This window comes from Scleropages formosus, chromosome 24, assembly GCF_900964775.1.
Source record: "Scleropages formosus chromosome 24, fSclFor1.1, whole genome shotgun sequence".
In the NCBI taxonomy this organism is placed as follows: domain Eukaryota; kingdom Metazoa; phylum Chordata; class Actinopteri; order Osteoglossiformes; family Osteoglossidae; genus Scleropages; species Scleropages formosus.
In genome coordinates this window covers 6,015,957-6,035,415 of record NC_041829.1, presented here as the reverse complement: position 1 = coordinate 6,035,415, position 19,459 = coordinate 6,015,957, and the positions used below count along the sequence as shown (strand labels likewise).

Below are 19,459 nucleotides of genomic sequence, written 5' to 3'. Positions count from 1 at the left end.
GTACCTTCTCCCAGTGCCTTTCAGGGAAACCCCGTCCTACACCAACCGGCGGCGGGTCACGGGCAGCGGTACTCTCACATCCCCGCGTTCCCTTCTGCGCTCCGCCAGCGACAACAACCTGAATGCAGAAGGCCGGCCTTCCTGCTCACCGGCACCCTCTCTGCGCAGCCTGCCCCCGCTGGCCGCCCAGCCCCCCGCCGAGGTGGCCGACAGCAGCCTGCAGAGCACGGGCAGCTCGCGCAGCTCACACACCCGCTCGCCTTCGCTGCAGTGTGTCCAGGAGGAAGCCGACAAGCTGAGCCTGCGGCGGCACACCCGCGGTCGCCTCAGGTGGGCGTCCCATCACCTGCTCTTCTTTCAGTCTAGCCTCTATCTCTGCATGCATACTTATTATGCTGGGTCCTGAACTTATGAACACAACTGGCATCAGAGGTTTGTTTGTAACTCGTTTTATTTATATATCTGTCCACTGTGTCAAACACTTCGTAATATACATGCCTCTTGATTTATGTACACTCTACAGTCTGTAAAAACTATAGCTATGACTATAGCCATAATGCTTTATTTGTACGTCAGCTGGTCGTCCTATGCAGGTTAGCTAATTTCCAGAGCACATCCTGGAAACAGAGGGTGTCAGAAAGGGAACGCCATGGTCAGGACACTGTTCCGCCCTGGATTTTTTCTTGCCTTTTATTAACGTAAAAGACACGTGCAGCTCTGTTTGGTTGCTCTATACTGCCAACTATTGGCTGGACATTGAAATGCAGGTAACATTTTCTCTCCAACGAAAAACTGAAAACATTTCTGGAAAGTAGTATTTAAACAAAAAAAAAATGTAAATGATAGTTGTTCTTCGTAACGTTCGTAACGCAAGGGTTCAGTTTATTCTGCAAAGAAGTCAGCCCGATCTCAGGAATGTGCCGTGACCCCGGGGATTTTGAATTACATGTTTTTTCCCCACCGCCTAAATTCACAGCACTTTGTAAATGTATTCAGACTTAGTTGCTTGGCTTGTTGCACCCATCATTCTTTAAATTCAAAGTTGGAAAGTTATTTATGTACACCTTGACCACCCCAGCTGCCGTCAGGTTTTATTGCTATTTTAGGACTGAGCCGTTCTCCAAGGTGTCCTCTTTTCTGTCGCAGTGATTTAAAATTTAAAATGAAGTCTCAGGGTAGCTTTTAACACGAACAAACTTGACCTGTCCCTGAACGCGACTTTGGGGCGGAAGGGAGCCCAAAATGGCAGATCGCACGAAAGCCCAGTGAGCGGCCGGGAACCTGTATTAGCGGCCAGCCGGTAGGTAGTTCTTAGAGTCTGGGGGAGCGAGAGGATCTGCGGAGCAGGCAGGTGATGGCGACTCCCCCAGGCTGCAGAGCATGATGGACCAGATGGACATCTTTAATAACAATCGCCATGGAGAGCGGGAAAGGCCTCGGGTAACTGGCAGAACACCGTGTGTGGTGTTGTACTCGGAGGGGCAGGAATGTGACAGTGTCCCCCCTGAATATTTTTTTCCGAGTACTCCTGGTCCCCACTCCGGTCATATACAACAAAGAAAGCACTGATATATCTTGGTGTCGTTTTCCTTTTTCTTCGCTGCGGGGCGCATTTACATTTATTCATTTAGCCGGCATGTTTCTGTAAAACGGCGTAGTTTTAAGATGCTTACTGTGTTTTACCCATTTACACAGCTGAGTAATTTCTACTGGAGCAATTAAATTTAAATACCTGGGTCAAGTATGCTACAGAAGGAGGTGGGATTCAAACCTGGGTCCTTCACATTCAAACCTCTATGCCACCTGCTGCCTTTGCAAAAGTTAGTTCTTCCTGTTTCTGACCCAAAAAAAATTTGCAAAGTGTATCTTAACACTCTATGTGAACTCAAGCAATCCTTTCAAAACACAGTGAAAACAAAGAATATTTGCACTTTTTCTATTTATTACTATTAATACTTTTTATTACTGTATTATTTTACACCTCTATCGGAATTGTTCAGGGAGGGGGCAGCAGGTGGTGTTGTGGTTAGAACTGCCACCTTCCACTAAAAAGCCCCAGGTTTGGAATCCCACCTCCTGCTGTAGTACCCTTTATTGAGGTACGTACCCTGAACCCATACAGTAAAAGTTACCCAGCTATGTAAAAGGGTAAATAAAACAAAGAAGCTTAACACTGCAAGTCGCTTTGGAGAGGAAGCATCAGTGACGTGAAAGCCAAGTAGATGAACTATAACCAACAATTGCAAAGGACTACACTGGATGTAGGGAACAACCTAGTAAAACATAAATATTCACTGTTCTACAAATAGCTCTAAGTTAAAAACATTTTTAAACTGGTGTAATAGACAACACTCTATCTGCCTAGCACATTTGCACATGCAAAGAATGTGATGACGCGGACATTCATCGAGACGTATTTTACATAATGAAACATTAAAGTTATAAAGTATGGCTTTCCAGTGACTCATACTGTCCCGTACATTTATGGATGTAAAAGTGATAAGAAAGGTTTATTTGTATTTCCTTATTTATTTATTCTCTCCCGTTGAGACTATTACTGTGATTGATGGGTACGGCTACGGATGCCGGTGCCGCTGTTACATGGCCGTGGTGTGTAATGAGGTTCGGCGGGCAGCACCGAGACGGAACCGGAGGTGTTTTGGGCTGCGGTCAGATGCCGCTAGAATCGTGGTATATCCATCAAGGTGATGTGCGACACCCCCTGCACCCTAAGCCCCACGACTCAGGCCACTCCATACTGGCAATCGGCAAGGGCAACGCTGTGCTGTTGAGAATCGAGAGCAGTAGTGTAAACCTGCCTGTTCAGGTCCTATCAATAAAATGCGCATTTCAAAGATCATCATCATCATCATCATCATCATCCCTTTTAAGGTTAAAGTCATTGGAAGTTGACTGATGAGTTTCTCCCAAGCGCCTTCCGGCCCAGATTTTGGATCGGATTAATTCAACTCACTTCCACAGTGTTAATAGCGCTTATCTAGTGTTTCTCAGTATCAGCGATCGATAATAAGATGAGGAACATTCCATGTGTTTGAGATGAATCAGACAGTGCTGGACAGGAAGCTGTGGAGATGAGCGACTTTTTTATATGCAGTAATTTTATACATTGCAGTGCTGTTCCAAGTTAATAAAAAAAAATAGTAGAATTAACCCTACTTGGTGTACCCTGCTTTGCACACTATTTTTTACAGATAGGCCCTGGACCACTGCAAACCTGTGTCAGATGAGCAGTTGATGAAATTTGCACAAATAAAATTCCTTCTTTTTATTATTTACTGAAGAGGGGTGTGGTGGCGCAACGGGTTTGACCGGGTCTTGCTCTCCGGTGGGTCTGGGGTTCAAGTCCCGCTTGGGGTGCCTTGCGACAGACTGGGGTCCCATCCTGAGCGTGTGTGTCCCCAGCCCCGCGGCCTGTGTTGCAGGGTTAGGCTCCAGCTTGCTGCGACCCCGCTTGGGACAAGCGGTTTCAGACTGTGTGTATTATTTACTGCATTATAATTTAATTAGCTATATTTGAGGCTCCATTGTTAAAAGTTTGACTCTTGGATGCACAGCTGACACAATACTACGCAGCAGGTCTGCTCGTTTGACCCTCACATCCCTCGCAGGCTGTCTCGTTCACCCTTCTGTCCGCAGTTCTCCTACTCTCGTTTTCAAAGACGCCGACACGGGCCCCTTGTCTGAAGGTGAGCGGGCAGCTCCTCCGGGGACTGCTGCTGTCCCACAGCCACAAAAAAACGCGCCTGGCCTGTCTGACTGTCCTCCACCCGGTCTCACACCCACTACCGACCGCGACCAGCTGGTCCCACCCACGTCCAAGGCGGGGGACTGTGAAATTGGCTCCACTGGGCAGCACTGATTCGCACACCAGTCATTTCCATGGCCGCGTCATCAAAGGAGGCTGAAATAGGGAAACTGAGTGTTTGCTCTGGCAGGTAGTGACACCATGTTTTTAATGACTGATTGATCCCTTCACAAATTCCAACTGTAACCTGCAGCTGTAACTGTAATAGCAATTTACAGTATATTCGCCCGTGACAAACTGAAATTAGTTTGTTCCTTTCCTTTCCGTTATTACATAGCCCTAACCGTAACTTATCTGAAAGTATGTTATTTCTGATGGCACTGGTGACAAGTTTGGTAGAATTGTGTTTCTCTGGCGCCAGGGAATGAAAGGAAACACGGCAGATCAACAGCTGTATGTTTAAAAATGTTGAAAATGTTTAAAAAAAAAAAGTCTTTTTATATAATTTTAGTTTATAATTTGTTTTCTCACGAGTCGACATGATTGTATGGTTTTTACATGACGGATAATCAGTTTGACTGTTTAGTATCATTGTCGCGACTTTGTTGTCCGATATGCGATAGCGGCACAATTCTCCACCAAATTTACATTTACATTTATTCACTTAGCAGATGCTTTTCCAAAGCGACTTCTAGTGAACTTTATGCACTGCTATCAGCCCACACACCTTATTTACCAAGGTGACTTACACTGCTAGATACACTGCTTACCCTGGATCACTCATCCGTACATCAGTGACACACACTCTCTGTGTCACTCACACATTACCAGGATAGGCAGATTTTTCTTTATTTTCTTTTTCACTGTTGTAGTTTTTTGCCTCTTTTTCATGCATGCTGTTAGTGTTTGAACCCACCTGATGTCCTTAAAGTCCAGCTCACATCCTATGGCTTGGTTTTGTTATACAAGGTAGTATAACATAAAATACTTGTGTGTGTGAGATTTTTCGGCATGTTTTTCTGTATATTGTGACAATTCTTGAGTGCAGCAAGGAAAGCATAATTTGAGGGATTGGGTTTGTGTCCAGTTTTCAGAGTTTACCGTAGCAGGATACACCCGCCAGCGAGATGCTTGGCCTTAAGGGCTTCATGAAAATGTGAAGCTCTAGAAATGAGCAGAGGTATTGCTTTGGACAAAAGTGTTTGCTAAGCTATTGAATAATGCAAATAAAAATGTGGAAAGATGCAAAGAGCTACAATTGCATTGCTGCTTCTTGACGGTCAGCAAAAGGGAACGGAGCCGATCCCAACGTGTTCGTGTCTCAGGGTTTGGACCCCCTGGGAAGAGCACGCTTGACGCCAGCTGTGCATTTACAGTATATGAGCAATACCTCAATGTATTTGGATTCTTTGTAAACTAATTTTTTGAAGTTTTGCTTGGATAAAATGATATTCTGCATATTACACTGTATTACAGTGCTGGCATTTCTTACTCTTATAAATATTCCATACTCCATATATTTTTCTGCCTACTGCAAAATCTCGAAAGAGCAAGACTGGCGCGAGAGAGAGGCTGTCACAAACGGTTATGAACTTTCAATACTGCCTGAAAGCGTGGTTTTTCTAGAGTACTTTATACATTCATCGCTGATTTTTTTTTCTTTTTTTTTTGTAGGGCTAGGTGAGCTGATGCACTGAACTATTTGTAGTTTTTCTGCTTGAAATTTTCTTATGGTCAACGTAGCTTTATAGTAGAATTGTGAGAAGCATGAAGATTGTCCTACATAGAACAGCTGCCTTCAGGTATTACCACAAACAGTGACAGGTCTGAACTGTCAACATTGAATATCTGATTGTTGGTGAATTCACAAACTTTATGGCAGTGGACAATTGGGCACTTCTTTTGGGTTGTTCGGAGGACCCCGCTAAAAATCGGAGAGCGTGACATGGAATTCATTGTTGGCGAAAGTCACGGGTCCCTACTTGACAAGACACGGAGACTTGAAAAGCAGTTATTACAAAGGAAAAGAATGAATTCGCATTCAGCGTTTGCATTTTGCATGAGCTTCAACTAGCCTTGTGTACCTGTTCATTCAAGAAAGTTCAGTTAAGTTCAGGCATTACATTTCTCTGGCTTTTCTGGCATGAATAGCGTCATATTTTTCGCATTTCCTTTGGGAAAATCAGATGTACATTTTTAGTTTTCTTTGTGCTCGAACCTGCAATGGGGAATGGCGTGTGATGTATTACACACAATGAAGAGTGTCTAGTGTTCTGTCAGTCTGATGGAGCTGGTTGATGAATGCAGTGTGATTCCCTGGTATCTTAACATGTCAAATTACTGTTACATAAGTTATCCCTTGATAATGAAAAAAATGTTTGCAAAGAAACAGTTCAAGGTTTTATTAACTGTTACACATATGGAAGGGGTCAGAACCAACAAAAATATTGTAAATTATGCAAGTAATCAAATGGAATTTGGATATGTTAAGCAGACATGATGGGTACATGGATGGGTGGATGGATGGACAACGATGTAGTGCTATAAGACAGTGGAGCAGTGCTGGAATAGGGAATACCACACCCAAGCAAGGACAAGAATGTAATTAGGCATTGACTTGCAGATAAAAAGAAAAATTAAGAAAAACTAACACTGACACCTCAACTGGATGGCACAGATTTAAATATGTCATAGAGGGCATAAAATACAAGCACCAGCATAATGTCAGTTGAGTGAAAAACCAGTTTTGAGGTGGAACCAAGGGAAACCTTTTTTTTTTTTTTGGTGCTTTGCTGTCCAGCTGTAGCAGTCCTGCCTTCTCTCTCTCTCTCTCAATCTCTCGACTGTCAAAATACTGCACCCCCATGCCAACCAACCCATCAGCATGCAGCTGCCATTCTGACCCTGTATTCTTGCAGCACTTTAGAAGCTGTCTGCTACCAAGCCCCTTTTGGGCTGTAAGGATAACAGAGGGAACGCCAGAGTGGGGGTGGATGTGAGAGAACCTGAGTTAGACTGACCTAGACTCAGCACGGTAGACACGCAAAAAAAATGCACGCACACACGCAGACACACGCATGCTGCGCTAGTGGAAATAGCGGCGCCCGCCGAGGTGCCGTGTGCTGTGGAGTGGAGGAGGACTGTTTTGCTGGAGACGTAAGGACAGAGACACGGAGGGGCAGAGCGGGAGCCTGGACCCCACAGCAGGAGCAGTGACGAATGATGCCGCTCCATTACCGTTCCCGGCCTGCCTCTTAGAGGGGATAGAGCAGAAGGGGGAGGAGACCGAAGGGGAGGAGGGGGCGGGGCACAGTTGCAATTAAGCAAGTGGGACGACAGCTTATGCCCTCGCGCTCCCCAAAGACTTGTTTTAGGGAGTCGAGCACTGGCACAAATCAATCGAGTCCTCGGGCAGCGGCGCACGGTATAATGTTCCGAGAGGGGTGGGCGACACAGACGGGGAGGGCAGCGGCAGCGTGCAGCCCAGCCATTGCAAGCGAGGAGAGGACGGCAGCAGGAGCTGGAGCTGGAGCCGGCGGGGAACGCTCACCTACACGGGACAGGCCCGACATGTGTGACTTGCAGGCGCACATGGGCACCACCTGCACCCAACCCACGCTGCATGCCTCACCACGCTCCCACTGACATCTAGACCCTACGGACGTGGGGGTGGCGGCGGGGGAGGGGGGGACCTGGCCGGCCGGTTGGCCGGCCAGCTGGCCGGCTGTACTTTCGTGCTAAAAACAGAGGAAGGGCACCGGACAGGCGGAGGCAGTGGCGAAGGGAACGTTGTGTGGATGGGGTAGGGCGGGGGAACCAGCCTGAACTTCCTCTAGAGAAGTTGCCTTTCAAGAGCACGAGGGTCCTGGGTGGAGGCTACCGAGACTGAGAGAGTAGAAGGGCCACTCCACCATGTCGGCGACCAATGGACTAGGCCACCAGCTGCCGGGAATTACCACGGTAACTTATGTTTTCGTTTACAGCCCCAGCACGGTGCAGCGTGAACCCAGCCCCCCACCGCCATCGCCAGCCCTCTCAGGCCCTCGTGGGCCAAAGCGGAAACTCTACAGCGCAGTCCCCGGGCGCACCTTCATTGTAGTGAAGCCTTACACCCCCCAGGGGGAGGGTGAGATCCAGCTGAACCGCGGCGAAAGAGTAAAGGGTAAGTGTCCTCGCCTCCGATTCCTGTCCTGCTGTAAACAGTGCAGGTTGCGCAGGGTTGGGATCCTATAAAGACGAAAGGTGCTTGCTGTTTGCATGCAGGTTTCAGCTCCGTAGTTGGGATAAGCCTGTTAGAGCAGCAGATGCACTTTCATTGCTTCTAGGTGCGATGGTAGACGTGCTGAGAATTTGTGTGCTTTTCTCCTGTGCGCTCTGAGCGGATCGCGCCACGCAGAGATTAGCGTACGATGCCGCTCTTTAGTCCAGACCTGCCCTTTCGAGTCCTGATGTTGACACGCTCACCTGCCACATAGCTAACCGAAGACAATCCTGCCCACATGCTGCTCAATGGGTTGTCCCGCAGCAGCACGGCAGGCCTCCAAGCAGCCCCGCTTGGACCCCCCCAGCAGCCATTGGCACGTGATCGGAATGCGTTCAAGTTAGCGTAGCCAGCCAAGTGCTCAAGAGCACAGCCACTCTTTAGTCTGAGTCAACAATGAGGTTCGCACAGAGCGACTGATTTGCTGCCTTAATGTATTATGTGCTAAGAACTAATCCTATAAATTACTTTCTCTACATTGCAGTTCTCACTTTTTTCGACGATATCTTCCAGCACCAAAGAATTCATATTTGACCTCATCAGCACGTTGTGTCTCTGCTGTTCTTTCATGTGTTCTACTGTTCTTATCTCCATCCATGCCTCACACAAGACCATCCGTGTAATGATCTAGGAGGTAAACATGGCAATATTCTACATCCGTTTTCCTTTTCCTGTCTGTGATGGAAATTGGACACTACCCAGTCGGTGTTGAGGTCGTAGACTAGTGGATTGTGTGCACTTGTGCATGGTGAGCTATGCATATGGTGTGCCTATGCATACTGCCTTCCGACTCAACTGTCTTGACACACGGTGACTCCTTACCGCATGCCAACCGTGAGGACAATGTCCCTCTGTGTGACCACTTGGTTTTGTTCGTGTGTCCTCGGCCGTCCCGCTGGCAATGGCCAAAAAACCACTGTTTTGGTTGTTTGTCTCTCCTCATCCTACAAGTGCTCTTGGGATCCCCCATCCCTCTTCTCAGTGATCAACACTGCTTGAGTCCTTCACCTTTCCCTGAGTGATGCCTTGTTGATGATGTTTGTGAACTACAGGACCCTTGATCCCCCTGACCCGGTGAACACCACGTCTTATTCTTTGTTCCCCAAATTTTAAATTCCTGAGTTTGTTTGCTGGTCTTTCCACACCCTGCATTTAGATGTTAGAAACGAGGTGTGTATGAAGGCCTGAGACTCCATCGACTTCATGTTTCTCTGCATCTCTAAGCTTAAGATCTGTGAACCTACAGATCTCCTCTGAAAAATTACATGGTACATTATTTTGGTTGTGCAGACAATACCTTCTGGCAATACCAGGATGAGTAGAGAAGCATTTTTATGCTAAACCATTTACGTTTTCTACTCAAAACGTGTTTTTTTTGTCCGTGTCCCTCAAGGGACGCTGGAGGTGAGTCAGAGCAGTGACGCAGAAAAAAATTGGACACATGTCCTGTTGTTTTATTTTTATACCTGTAAAGTGCAATTGTGCATATATAATCTGATTTGCATTGCTTATTTGCATATATTAAGGATAATTTGCATCAGTCATCCATATACTGTATCATCTGCACAGAGCAACAGCTGGAAATGGGTAAAAACTTGCCCACAGGCTGTAAAATTATGAAGGAACTGTCACTGAGAAGCCAAAGCGAACAATCTTTGTGTTTACAACCTATATTCTAATGCCTTGAGAACTTGTAGCACCTCAGCGGGGGGGTCTAATCATACATTTTATGTAACTATGCAGGCCAAACCACCGATTGAGGTTGTTTTATTGCTCACCTTCTATCGAAACCATTCCAACTGTTAGATATTACAGTTGGGCAATTCAGGAATTCAGGTTAAGTGGCTTGTTCAGAGGTACTTAACCATTCTGCCCACCACAATACTTATTCTGATGCTTCCCGATGGGTGCCAACCGTCCTCGCAGTCAGCAAGGTACCCTAAAGACCTGGCACTCAAACCTGAGAGATGATGAGAGGAACAGAAAAAGAAAGTGCTTTTCTTTGCTCCTATAGATTGATCTGTTGTGTGTGTGCGCGCGCACGCACGTGCGCTTTGTTCATATCACCGCTTCTCCATCATACAGTAGTCAGGCGATCCTGGAGATAGAAGAGAAAAAGTCACTCCTGTAATTTCCGCCAGTCTGTTACTTTTATTTTTTCCGCAGTAAAAAAGGGCGAAAAACCCACCAAGAAAATACAGGAGATTACCTCCAGTACTTCCAAATTGCTTTGCCTTACACTGACTTTGGGGGTTCTTTCATTTTCATCTCTTCTTATCTCTATCGAGGCCTCATACAAAGCAATCTCTGTAATGACCCCATACACCGGTAATCCATTTCTATTGTCAAAATCCCTGCTTTTAGTGCAGAATAATTGCCTTAATGGGTTTGTGTCCAAAATTGGAGTGTTGTTACGCCTTGTTAAGATTTTACTCGAACATGCATCTTGCACATACGTGCGTTTACATCTATTCAGATGCTTGTCTCCAAAGTGACGTACAACTCGGGTATACAAAAGTAGGGTGGATGCTCTACAGTGGAATCATTTTTGTTGGACGAAGGCTGCGTACTGCATTTTTATTTGCTTTGCTTTACCATACATTGAACAAGTTTCAGTGTGATTCAGGTTGGACACTTCAGAATTGAACTGTTGAGTTTCCTCCATGAGCTCCCGCTTCCTCCCACAGCCCAAAGATGTTTTAGGTGAATTGGTCACTCTAGATTTCTGAGAATGCGTGAAGGTACATGTGGCTACCCTGTGATGGACTGACCTTCTGTCCATGGGTGTACTCTGCCTAGCTTAGAGCCTTATGTTTCCATGACACGCTCTGGACCTTAATGACCCGCCACTGGATCAGTGTTTACTGACAGTGAGTGGACTAACTGAAGTCTCCTCAAGGATTCTGCTTGCCTGGTCCTTCACCTTCTCCAGTGGATTGAGATGTTGCAGGGACAGACTCTTCATTGCTTGTATTCTATTTCTTCATTGGCAAATTCTGCATATCTAGTACATTATTCAGGCCTTTCTTGCTGTCAAATGAGAGTTGAAATAGGAAAATAGGGAGCAATGGCAATTAGGTGCGTGTCTTATGGAGGTGTGGCCACGGCAACCAGTTGGAGTATGTTAGGTAACCAGGTGCACGTGTTGTATGCTGCTCCCCGTCCCACAATAGGATAGTGTGATATTGGAACTGACTATACATTTCAAGGTTATCACAGTATCCATTTTTCCAAAAGTTCTGTCTTTCTGATGGAACGTGTACATTTCTACTGCTGGTTTCATCCCAGCCAGCCTAGATGTTTGGTCAACCATCCACCACTGTCCACATTTCACATTAATTTAGGAGACACCGAGTGTGTTTCAGGTCCCACTGAACTCGTTGTTATGTCCGCCCTTCAGACCTCACCTTGCCCGCACAGGATATATTATGCCTGTTAAAATCGCCAAGTCAGTATCTCCTCCCCATCTATTTGAGCTTTCATTGCCACTGTAGGAGATACTTGCTCTTTCAGTTTGCACATATTTCAGACTCGTCCTCCTCCTTCATTGGAACCATATTTTTTGCTTTAAAGCACTTAGTGTTTTATGATGGGGGGCATGGTGGTGCAGTGGGTTTGGCCTGTGCCTGCTCTCTGGTGGGTCTGGGGTTTGAGCCCTGCTTGGGTTGCCTTGTGACGAACTGGTGTCCCATCTGGGGTGTGTCCCCTCTCCCTCCAGCCTTGCGCCCTGTGCTGCCGGGTTAGGCTCCGGCTCACCGCGACCCCGCTTGGGACAAGTAGCTTCAGCAAATGTCTGTGTGTGTGAGTGTGTGAGTTTTATGACATGAAGGAAAAACTAATGGAGGGGTGTGGCGGCTCTGTGTGGCAAGTCCGGGGTTGGAGTCCTGCCTAGAGTGCCTTGCAATGGACTGGCATCCCGTCCAGGGTGTTTCCCCTCCCTCTTGAGCCTTGTGCTCTGTGTTTCTAGGATAGCCTTCAGTTTGCCACATACCTGCTTGGGACAGGCAGTTGTTGACATTGGTTGGTTGGAAAAACTAATGAAATGTTAGCATTAACTGCTGTTGGGTTCTTCATGTTGTCAGTAAACACGTTACACACATTGTTACAGTACCATGTGACTTCGTAATATGATGTTTTAAGATGTGCCTGAAATTACTTCTACAATTACAAGTATTTCTAACCACACCCATAAATAGCTGTCTATTTTTTTAATTTGATGCTGTATTATAAATGTGTTTATATACAGTTGTATACAAAGGACAACATGCAGCCGAATGTCCTGAAATAATCCTGTTAGTAGTCTGTCTGTCATCTGCAGTGGCATCTGGTACTTTTCCAAGGGCTTTCGAGACATTGATGTGTTCCCCGCACACGCTGTCATTCATTTACTGAAGCTGTTTCCTCAGAACAGACAATGGACTATGACAAAAAAGCGGGAGAAGCGATGATCTGACATGATAAAAGGACAGAAAGCACATCGGTTAAGCATTAGGGACTTTGGAATGTCAGGACATGACCGACATTGTGTTGTCACTGATGGGCAAACAGCATCTGTTATAGTGTGGTAAATTAGCGCTAATCTGTCCCTGTGGTTTTACTCTAACGTCCACAGATCCTCAGTTGATGCAGTGTAGTTTACTGTCGGATGTGTTTAGATATATTTAGCCGACCCTTTTCTCCAGAGGGACTAAGAATGTTAAGATACATAGAATGATTTAGGCATGTATACAACTGGGTAATTTTTACTGTGTCTTAAGCATCTTGCTCAAGGGTGCTACAGCAGGAGGTGGGATTTGAACCAGGGTCTTTTGAGCGCAAAGTGTCGGCTCTAACCACTGTGCCACCTGGTGAGTTGAAGTGAGGTCCTTCAGATTGAGTGATGGTCCTGTTTAATTCTGAATAAATTCCATCAATTGCTGGAATCTGTGAACAAAAGCTGCGTAATGCACCATCTCTGGTATCGGTTCCGTGGACAAGCACGTTCACAGAACACGTCCGTCATTTTTCAGCTGAAGACACTGGAGGGAGCAGCAAAGTCGGAACAAGCTCAATTAAAGACTAAAGGACAGGCTAATTTAAAGACCAACTAAATTAAAACAGAACACTCCTCCATGCAGGCTAAATTGGTCAAGCTCATGGGGTAAGTGGTAAAAAGAAGGTGACTAATATTTCATTTTTTTTCTTTTTCACAATAGCTGCTTATGAAAATAATAAGTGCAAAAAGAAGGATTTTTCAACATTCACAGTTATGCACATTAGTCTGGGGAAAAATGTGTACAGAAGTATCAGGAGCATCTGATCCATCAACTCTGAAACTGACAAAGTATAAAAACTTAGATTTGCATTTGTTAAAAGGCTAATAACAGATTGAGTGAAATTAATTACAACTTTTAGAAGAGCTGCTGTTCTGAGGCTTTTATTGCAGCGCTTTGCTGAATATTAAAGATATAACTGAAATACACAGACACTTAAGATGAAGACTTTGCAGACCAATACAGCCAATTCTTGTTTATTATTAATCTTAGTTTAATTTAGTTTACACCTATGCGCGGTTTGACGTAATATAATAGGTGATCTATTTTGCAATGATTTACCCATTAATAAAGCTGGGCATTCTTACTGTATCAGTTCAGGATAAGTACCTTGAGCAAATGTGGGATTTGAACAAACACCGTTGAGAATCCAAGACAACAGGTCTAACCAGTATGATACCTGCATAATAAGCCAGAGCGTGAATGGTGCCAAACTAATCATCTTTGCACACCCCAACTCACGGCATTGTTTGCTCCTTGTATTTAACGTGATGCTGTAGGGAAGAGCTCACCTCTGGCAACAAGGGTCCATTATGACTGCTGGCCAAGCAAGGCTCGGCCCTGTTACTCATGATGAAGACCGCAAGGATGGATAAGCAGTCCAAAACTCTGTATTTGTAGCCATTACTTTTGGCAAAAACCCCCTCGGATAGAACAGAAACAGGAGTGTGTGACCACTTTCATTGAACTGGCTTCCACAGTGTTTACAGATTGTGACTGCTGTTCTTGAGTGTCAGCAATTAGGAACGAGACGAGAAATGTTCAAAGTTTGGTATAAATCATTCAGCAATAGGTATTCAACAGGGGTTTGTGGCGGCGGCACGTTTTTATCTGTAATCATTTTAAATTAGTTTTAATTTTAATGTAGCATAAAGTGAAAAATATTAAAATCAAAAGTGTTTTTGTTTTCTGTTGCTATGCCCAAAATTTTACATAACCTTACATATAAAGAAATGAAGAGACATATGATATGATTTTAGGGATGTGTAGATAATCTAAAAGCTGAAAGTGACCGGAAGCTGATGAACACTAAATATGCTCACGCTAAGTAACTCTGATGAATGGTTGTGTAGATTACATATTTTTCATCTTCTGCATTTTTAAATATTCTTAACTGATTAACGAAGACAAATGCACTTAAACATCAAAATAAATAAAATCAAGAGAAAGTAGTCTGCACAAAAAACCTTGCAGAGTTATTATATGCGTAACGCTGAAGGGAAGTGAAGCATCGATGGAAAAATTTTAAAGGGCATTTATTTCTGTCATAATTTGGGTGTGATTCGGAAATGAGTCACCATCTCTCCAGGTGACTGTATATTGTTTCTACTATTTTAGTTTGGAGGAATGTCCTGTATACCAAAATATTACCTTAATGATACATTCAAGAAAGAACACTTTTTTTTGGTTACTGATCAGAACTGTTGTTTCATTAACTTATGTGACCTTGTTAAATGAATATTTTGTTTTCACATTCCAGTCAAAAGCCAAGAGCTTCCACAGTGGTTTTCTATTACAGTATAATTAACTGGCTCATTCATATTAGCTTACGTGTCTTTTGTTTATGGCTGCTGAAATAAGTTTTGTGTGAGCCATGTTAATTTAATTCGGATAAATTAACTTCTTCCATGTAGCGGTAAAGAGCTGGGCAAGATTTTTCGGGGTTGCTGAACATTAATCTTGTCGTCCATTTCTCCTTACAGCTTTAATCTGTCTTTTTAGCCATTCTGTGGAGTGAAATTAACGCTGTGAATAGTGCTCCACCCATAGAGAAATCATGTCCCAACTTCCATTGCTGTAAATGAGATTCGGGAGAACCAAGGCGCCGAAAAAAGCTCCGGTGAACTAATAGCCTTTGTGGCAGGTCCCTCATGGTTACTGCGATGCTTCCTCATTTCATGATGGGATTGGCTGGGCCGAGTGTCCCCGACCGAGGTCAACCTCGTGTCACTGTCAGTCGGAGAGAGCGTCCTAAAAGGGATGCGAGAGAGGAGAAAACAAGTGATTTCTCATTATGAGAAGACAGAGCTCTGCGAGGGACACCTCCTGCCCAAAATGCGTTCAGTCCAGTTTCGTCGGGAGATACGATTCGGCAGAAGAATACCGAGGCGCCACTACTTGGCCGGTATTCTGGGAAGACTGGGTCTGAGCCGCATCTCTTCCCTCCGCGGTGAGTACTAGCAGGGGGAGGTTCGTGGTTGCCTCCACTTGGCTGTCCTGACCCCCATGTGCCTGTTGCTTTCTGAGGGGCTAAGAACAAGAAACAACAAAAGAAACCTTAACTGCAGGAAGCGGAAAACCTCCTCCTGTAATGTGGTTTTCATAATCAGCTTTTGCTGTAATTAAAATAAACACTACATAAATTAATGGTGGTTTCAGAGTTTATGAGCAGGCCTCCAGTATTTCAAACGGTTGCTGGGGAAGCCCAGGGACAGTGTTGGTTTGGGAACTGTCCGATGGTGTTGATACGTTAAGACGTATGTTGCTTTGGAGAAAAGCATCTGCTAAATGAATAAATATCATCCTTCAATCTCATGTTCCAAAAAAATTTGGATTTTTTTAATTTTATTTATACATACAGTATATGTGTGTGTGTATGTGGAAGGGTCATTTTGAATTATGCATCAGATACTTCAAGAGGAGTTTCTTGCTAATGGGATAACTGAGCTGTTTGCTGTGTTAATATTTTAAAATTGCAGTAGAAGTCATTCAAGTCAGATTGACACGGACTTGAATTTAAATATCCATCAGTTATTCTCTGATTCCCCAGTGGGGGTGAATCCTTCCTTTTTATTTAACAGCTGTTCAGAAGTTGTTTACCTGGGGCTTCATTCATCATGATGCATATCTTTCACTTTGATAGCCTTGAGGTTTATTTGGGAAAAGTCGCATTGCTGCTTTGATTCAAGGTCTCAGGAATATAATAGCCAAGGTTTTTTTTTTTTTTTTTTTTTTTTTTAAAAGCCTTGTTCAGCTGTTTCTTTATTACACCACAATGTGTGTGGCAAAAGCACATCTGTCAATCCTTCGTATGCCTTTACTTTTAGATTTCTTGCTCATGTGTCTGGGCAGCGTTAAATGACAGTAGTGCGGTATACCTTCTTTTTGTCTCAGATGATTTTCATACATGCATGTGACACTATCAGAGTCCAGAAGTTACTTTAGTAAATGTTAATTCAGTCCTTCGACATGGGTCTTTTAATTGTGCTTCAGCATGCTTACAGGTGTGCTTTGAAAGACGGATACTTATAGAGAGTGAATCAGTGCAGCTGGATAGTGTCACTTTTTGAGTCATAAGTAATAAGTTATTAGCAAAGCTGGCTGAGATGTGAGCTTCCTCAACAGAGATGAGCAAATATTTAATTGCTGAATGAGAAAAAAAAACAAAATGTCAAATGATACAGAAGGGTGCCGGATGTGCTCGGTGTTTCTATTGTAGAGGTCACTGTATTCAGAGCAGAGTAGAATAATTTAAACAAGTGACGCAGACCGGATGATGCTCTTGGGTTAAGATCCACTCCCGGGAACACGTCCTTAAATTTCCACGAGTGATAAATTCTATTATACGTACCCGGTGATGATACAGGTGTCAATGTCATTCTGGAATCAACCAGGGTCAGCTGTGCCATTCAGCAGTGGTGCTATTTTGAACATTTTTTCAAATGAAATACCTGTGACAGTCTGTTGTTGTTCTTCATATCAGTGCAGCACTCCATTCATTCTGCTTGGTCTCAGGAGCAGTCAGATGGAGATGATTTTCCCCTTTTGTTTAATTACTCTGACTCCCTGTTTTAGAAATTTTTGAAGGTGCATTTTAAGAAAAAAAAAAAATTAATATTTATTTTTAATTTGATTTCTTTCTCTGAAGATGTGTCCATCGGTTGGCAAACGTTGCACATGTTTATGGGATTAATCAGTCAAGCATCAGGACTGGGTAGGAGGCTGTGTAAATGATGATTTAAATTAAGAATTCTTAATGTAACTTTCAGTTTAATAAGAATTAAGTGAGTCTTTGAGTATTATTACATTTATGATAGCTTAATCAGAGGTTTTTTACAAAGTTTAACCAGCAAGTAAATTAAGGGAGGTCCCTCTTATGCATTTATTGATTACAGCTCAGCAAGTGGTAAAGCATGGTACATGGTAACAGTGACAAGGGATGTATGAACAAATCAACTTATGAACCAATTTTCAGTCCCAAATGTTTGCTGGGAAGCCAGTGTACCACAAATTAACACCTCACCTTTTAAAGTACTTAATGCCGAAACAAATTACTAAACAACGTAGAGTCACTCACTGTGATCCTCTTGAACACATGACTTCCTAACAAGTCTGACTATAACCACAGGATGATTAAAATGCATGATAAAACATATTTGACCAAGAAAAAAAAAAATCTGAATTTACACATAAAGATTAAACAATTGCACATCTGTATAAAAGTAGTGTGCTGTGAAGTTACTGTATGTTAGGAAAAACAGATAGAAAAATGCAAAATATTACAGATATCGGCATCTAAGTCCATATCAATGTGTCACAATGTCATCTCTCTCTATCTATCTAGTGTCCTGCTCAGGTGGATTTTCTTTATATAAAGGCGCCCTACCCTCAACTTGCATTTCTGTCCAGCATTAGCTCGTCATTAAAGACAATTAAAGATGCTGTGCCATAAAAAGTGCTAATAAAACCAGTCCACAGAGGTTGAGCATGTCTTCTGCTCACAAATGGTTGACTGGGTTTGGCTTAACTGTACATCTAAAGCTGCATATTCATTGGTTGATTTACTGAACCGCCATGTTCTCTGCTGGGGGTCCAACAAATTCAGGAAGTCCAAAGGACATCGCTCCTTCAGAGTCTTAGCTCTGAGGCCAGTTGGAAGAAGTGGAAAATGAACCATCTGAATGTCTAATCCCTCACCCTGAGGATGCTTTCATTAGCATGGAGATGAATGTTTGTCCTTCACTAATTCTCAGCATTCCTTTTTTTTAAGCAGCTGATATTTAAAACAGCCAGGTGTCTTTAATTTTGTCTAGAGTCTTGCTCGCTAATTTGCATATGCAAAAATTATTTTTGGAGTGTGGAGGTCTTTGCTGTTTTTCCTAGTGGTGCTCATTTTATCTCTTTAACCGCTTAGCTCTACAGCAAGGGTGTCAGACTCTGTTCCTGGTGAGCCGTGTCTATGCAGATTTTTACTCCAATTTCCTCTCCTAATTACCATCATAAAAATCATATCATATGTTGGCTTTCTTGTCATGCATTAAGGAAATTGTGCATTTCTCTTGTGTATTTTTGGAGAACATATCCGTAAATATAGTACAGATAATTAGCTGAACTAAATAGATTAATTATTCCTTGAGAATGAATTGGGATGAAGGCGGGCAGACGTGACCTGCCGGGAGATGAGTTTGACAACCCAGCTTCAGATGGATCGTTACTGAACAAGTTACTGAAGGACCTGGTCCACAGATCCAGCTCTTCGGAGCTTCACCGGCAGAAGGGTCAACTAAAAGGAAAGAGAGGGCAGCAAGTGGAATAGTAGATAATGTTTCCACCTTCTTCCCAAGTGACCTTCATCTGAATCCCACTTCCTAATGCAGTACCCTTTATCGAAGTTCTTACTCTTAACTGATGCAGTAAAATATCCCCACATTGATACCTGCACCTCCTTTAATTTCTGTGTAATTGGTATAAAGAGGTATAACGTGTTTTGTTGTTTTCTTTTAGTATAACTGCAAGGCAACTATCATTGTTTATTAATTTAGTTGGTCCCAAAGAAGCTTCCACTGTTAAGCTACTTCCAGGTATTTATTAATTTATGCAGTTTTTCAAGGGTACTGCAGCAGGAGCAGGGGTCAAACGTTTGTCAGTAAAGCTACTCGGTGCTTCTCACAACAGTGTCCTCACGCTCTGCAGAGTGAAAGACACAGGCAGTGACCCTGTAAACTTTTTTCTTTATACAGGTTCCCCCCGCTGTCCGAAACCACAGCGTTCCTACGAAACCTTTCATAAGCCAAAATAGCGTGACGCGAACGACCAGTTACCATTAATTTATATGGAAAAAATTTTTCAGCGTTCCCACATCCAAAATATAACCTACCAAATTATACCAAAAAACACATA

At 43.7% G+C, this 19,459-nt stretch overlaps 1 protein-coding gene across 7 annotated transcripts in view; it reads left to right on the top strand.

Moving 5' to 3' along the window:
* The window catches only part of LOC108936537 (SH3 and multiple ankyrin repeat domains protein 3-like), a 205,775-nt gene that overhangs the window by 115,245 nt on the left and 71,071 nt on the right, over positions 1-19,459 (top strand). For all 7 annotated transcript variants that reach the window (XR_003797304.1, XM_029248682.1, XM_029248683.1 and 4 more), the window contains 2 exons: positions 15-330; positions 7,750-7,928. Coding sequence is in view for 6 of the 7 variants with exons in the window: in XM_029248682.1 (XP_029104515.1) it covers positions 15-330; positions 7,750-7,928 (495 nt within the window). In the remaining variant the exon portion in view is untranslated. The remainder of the gene's footprint in view (positions 1-14; positions 331-7,749; positions 7,929-19,459) is intronic.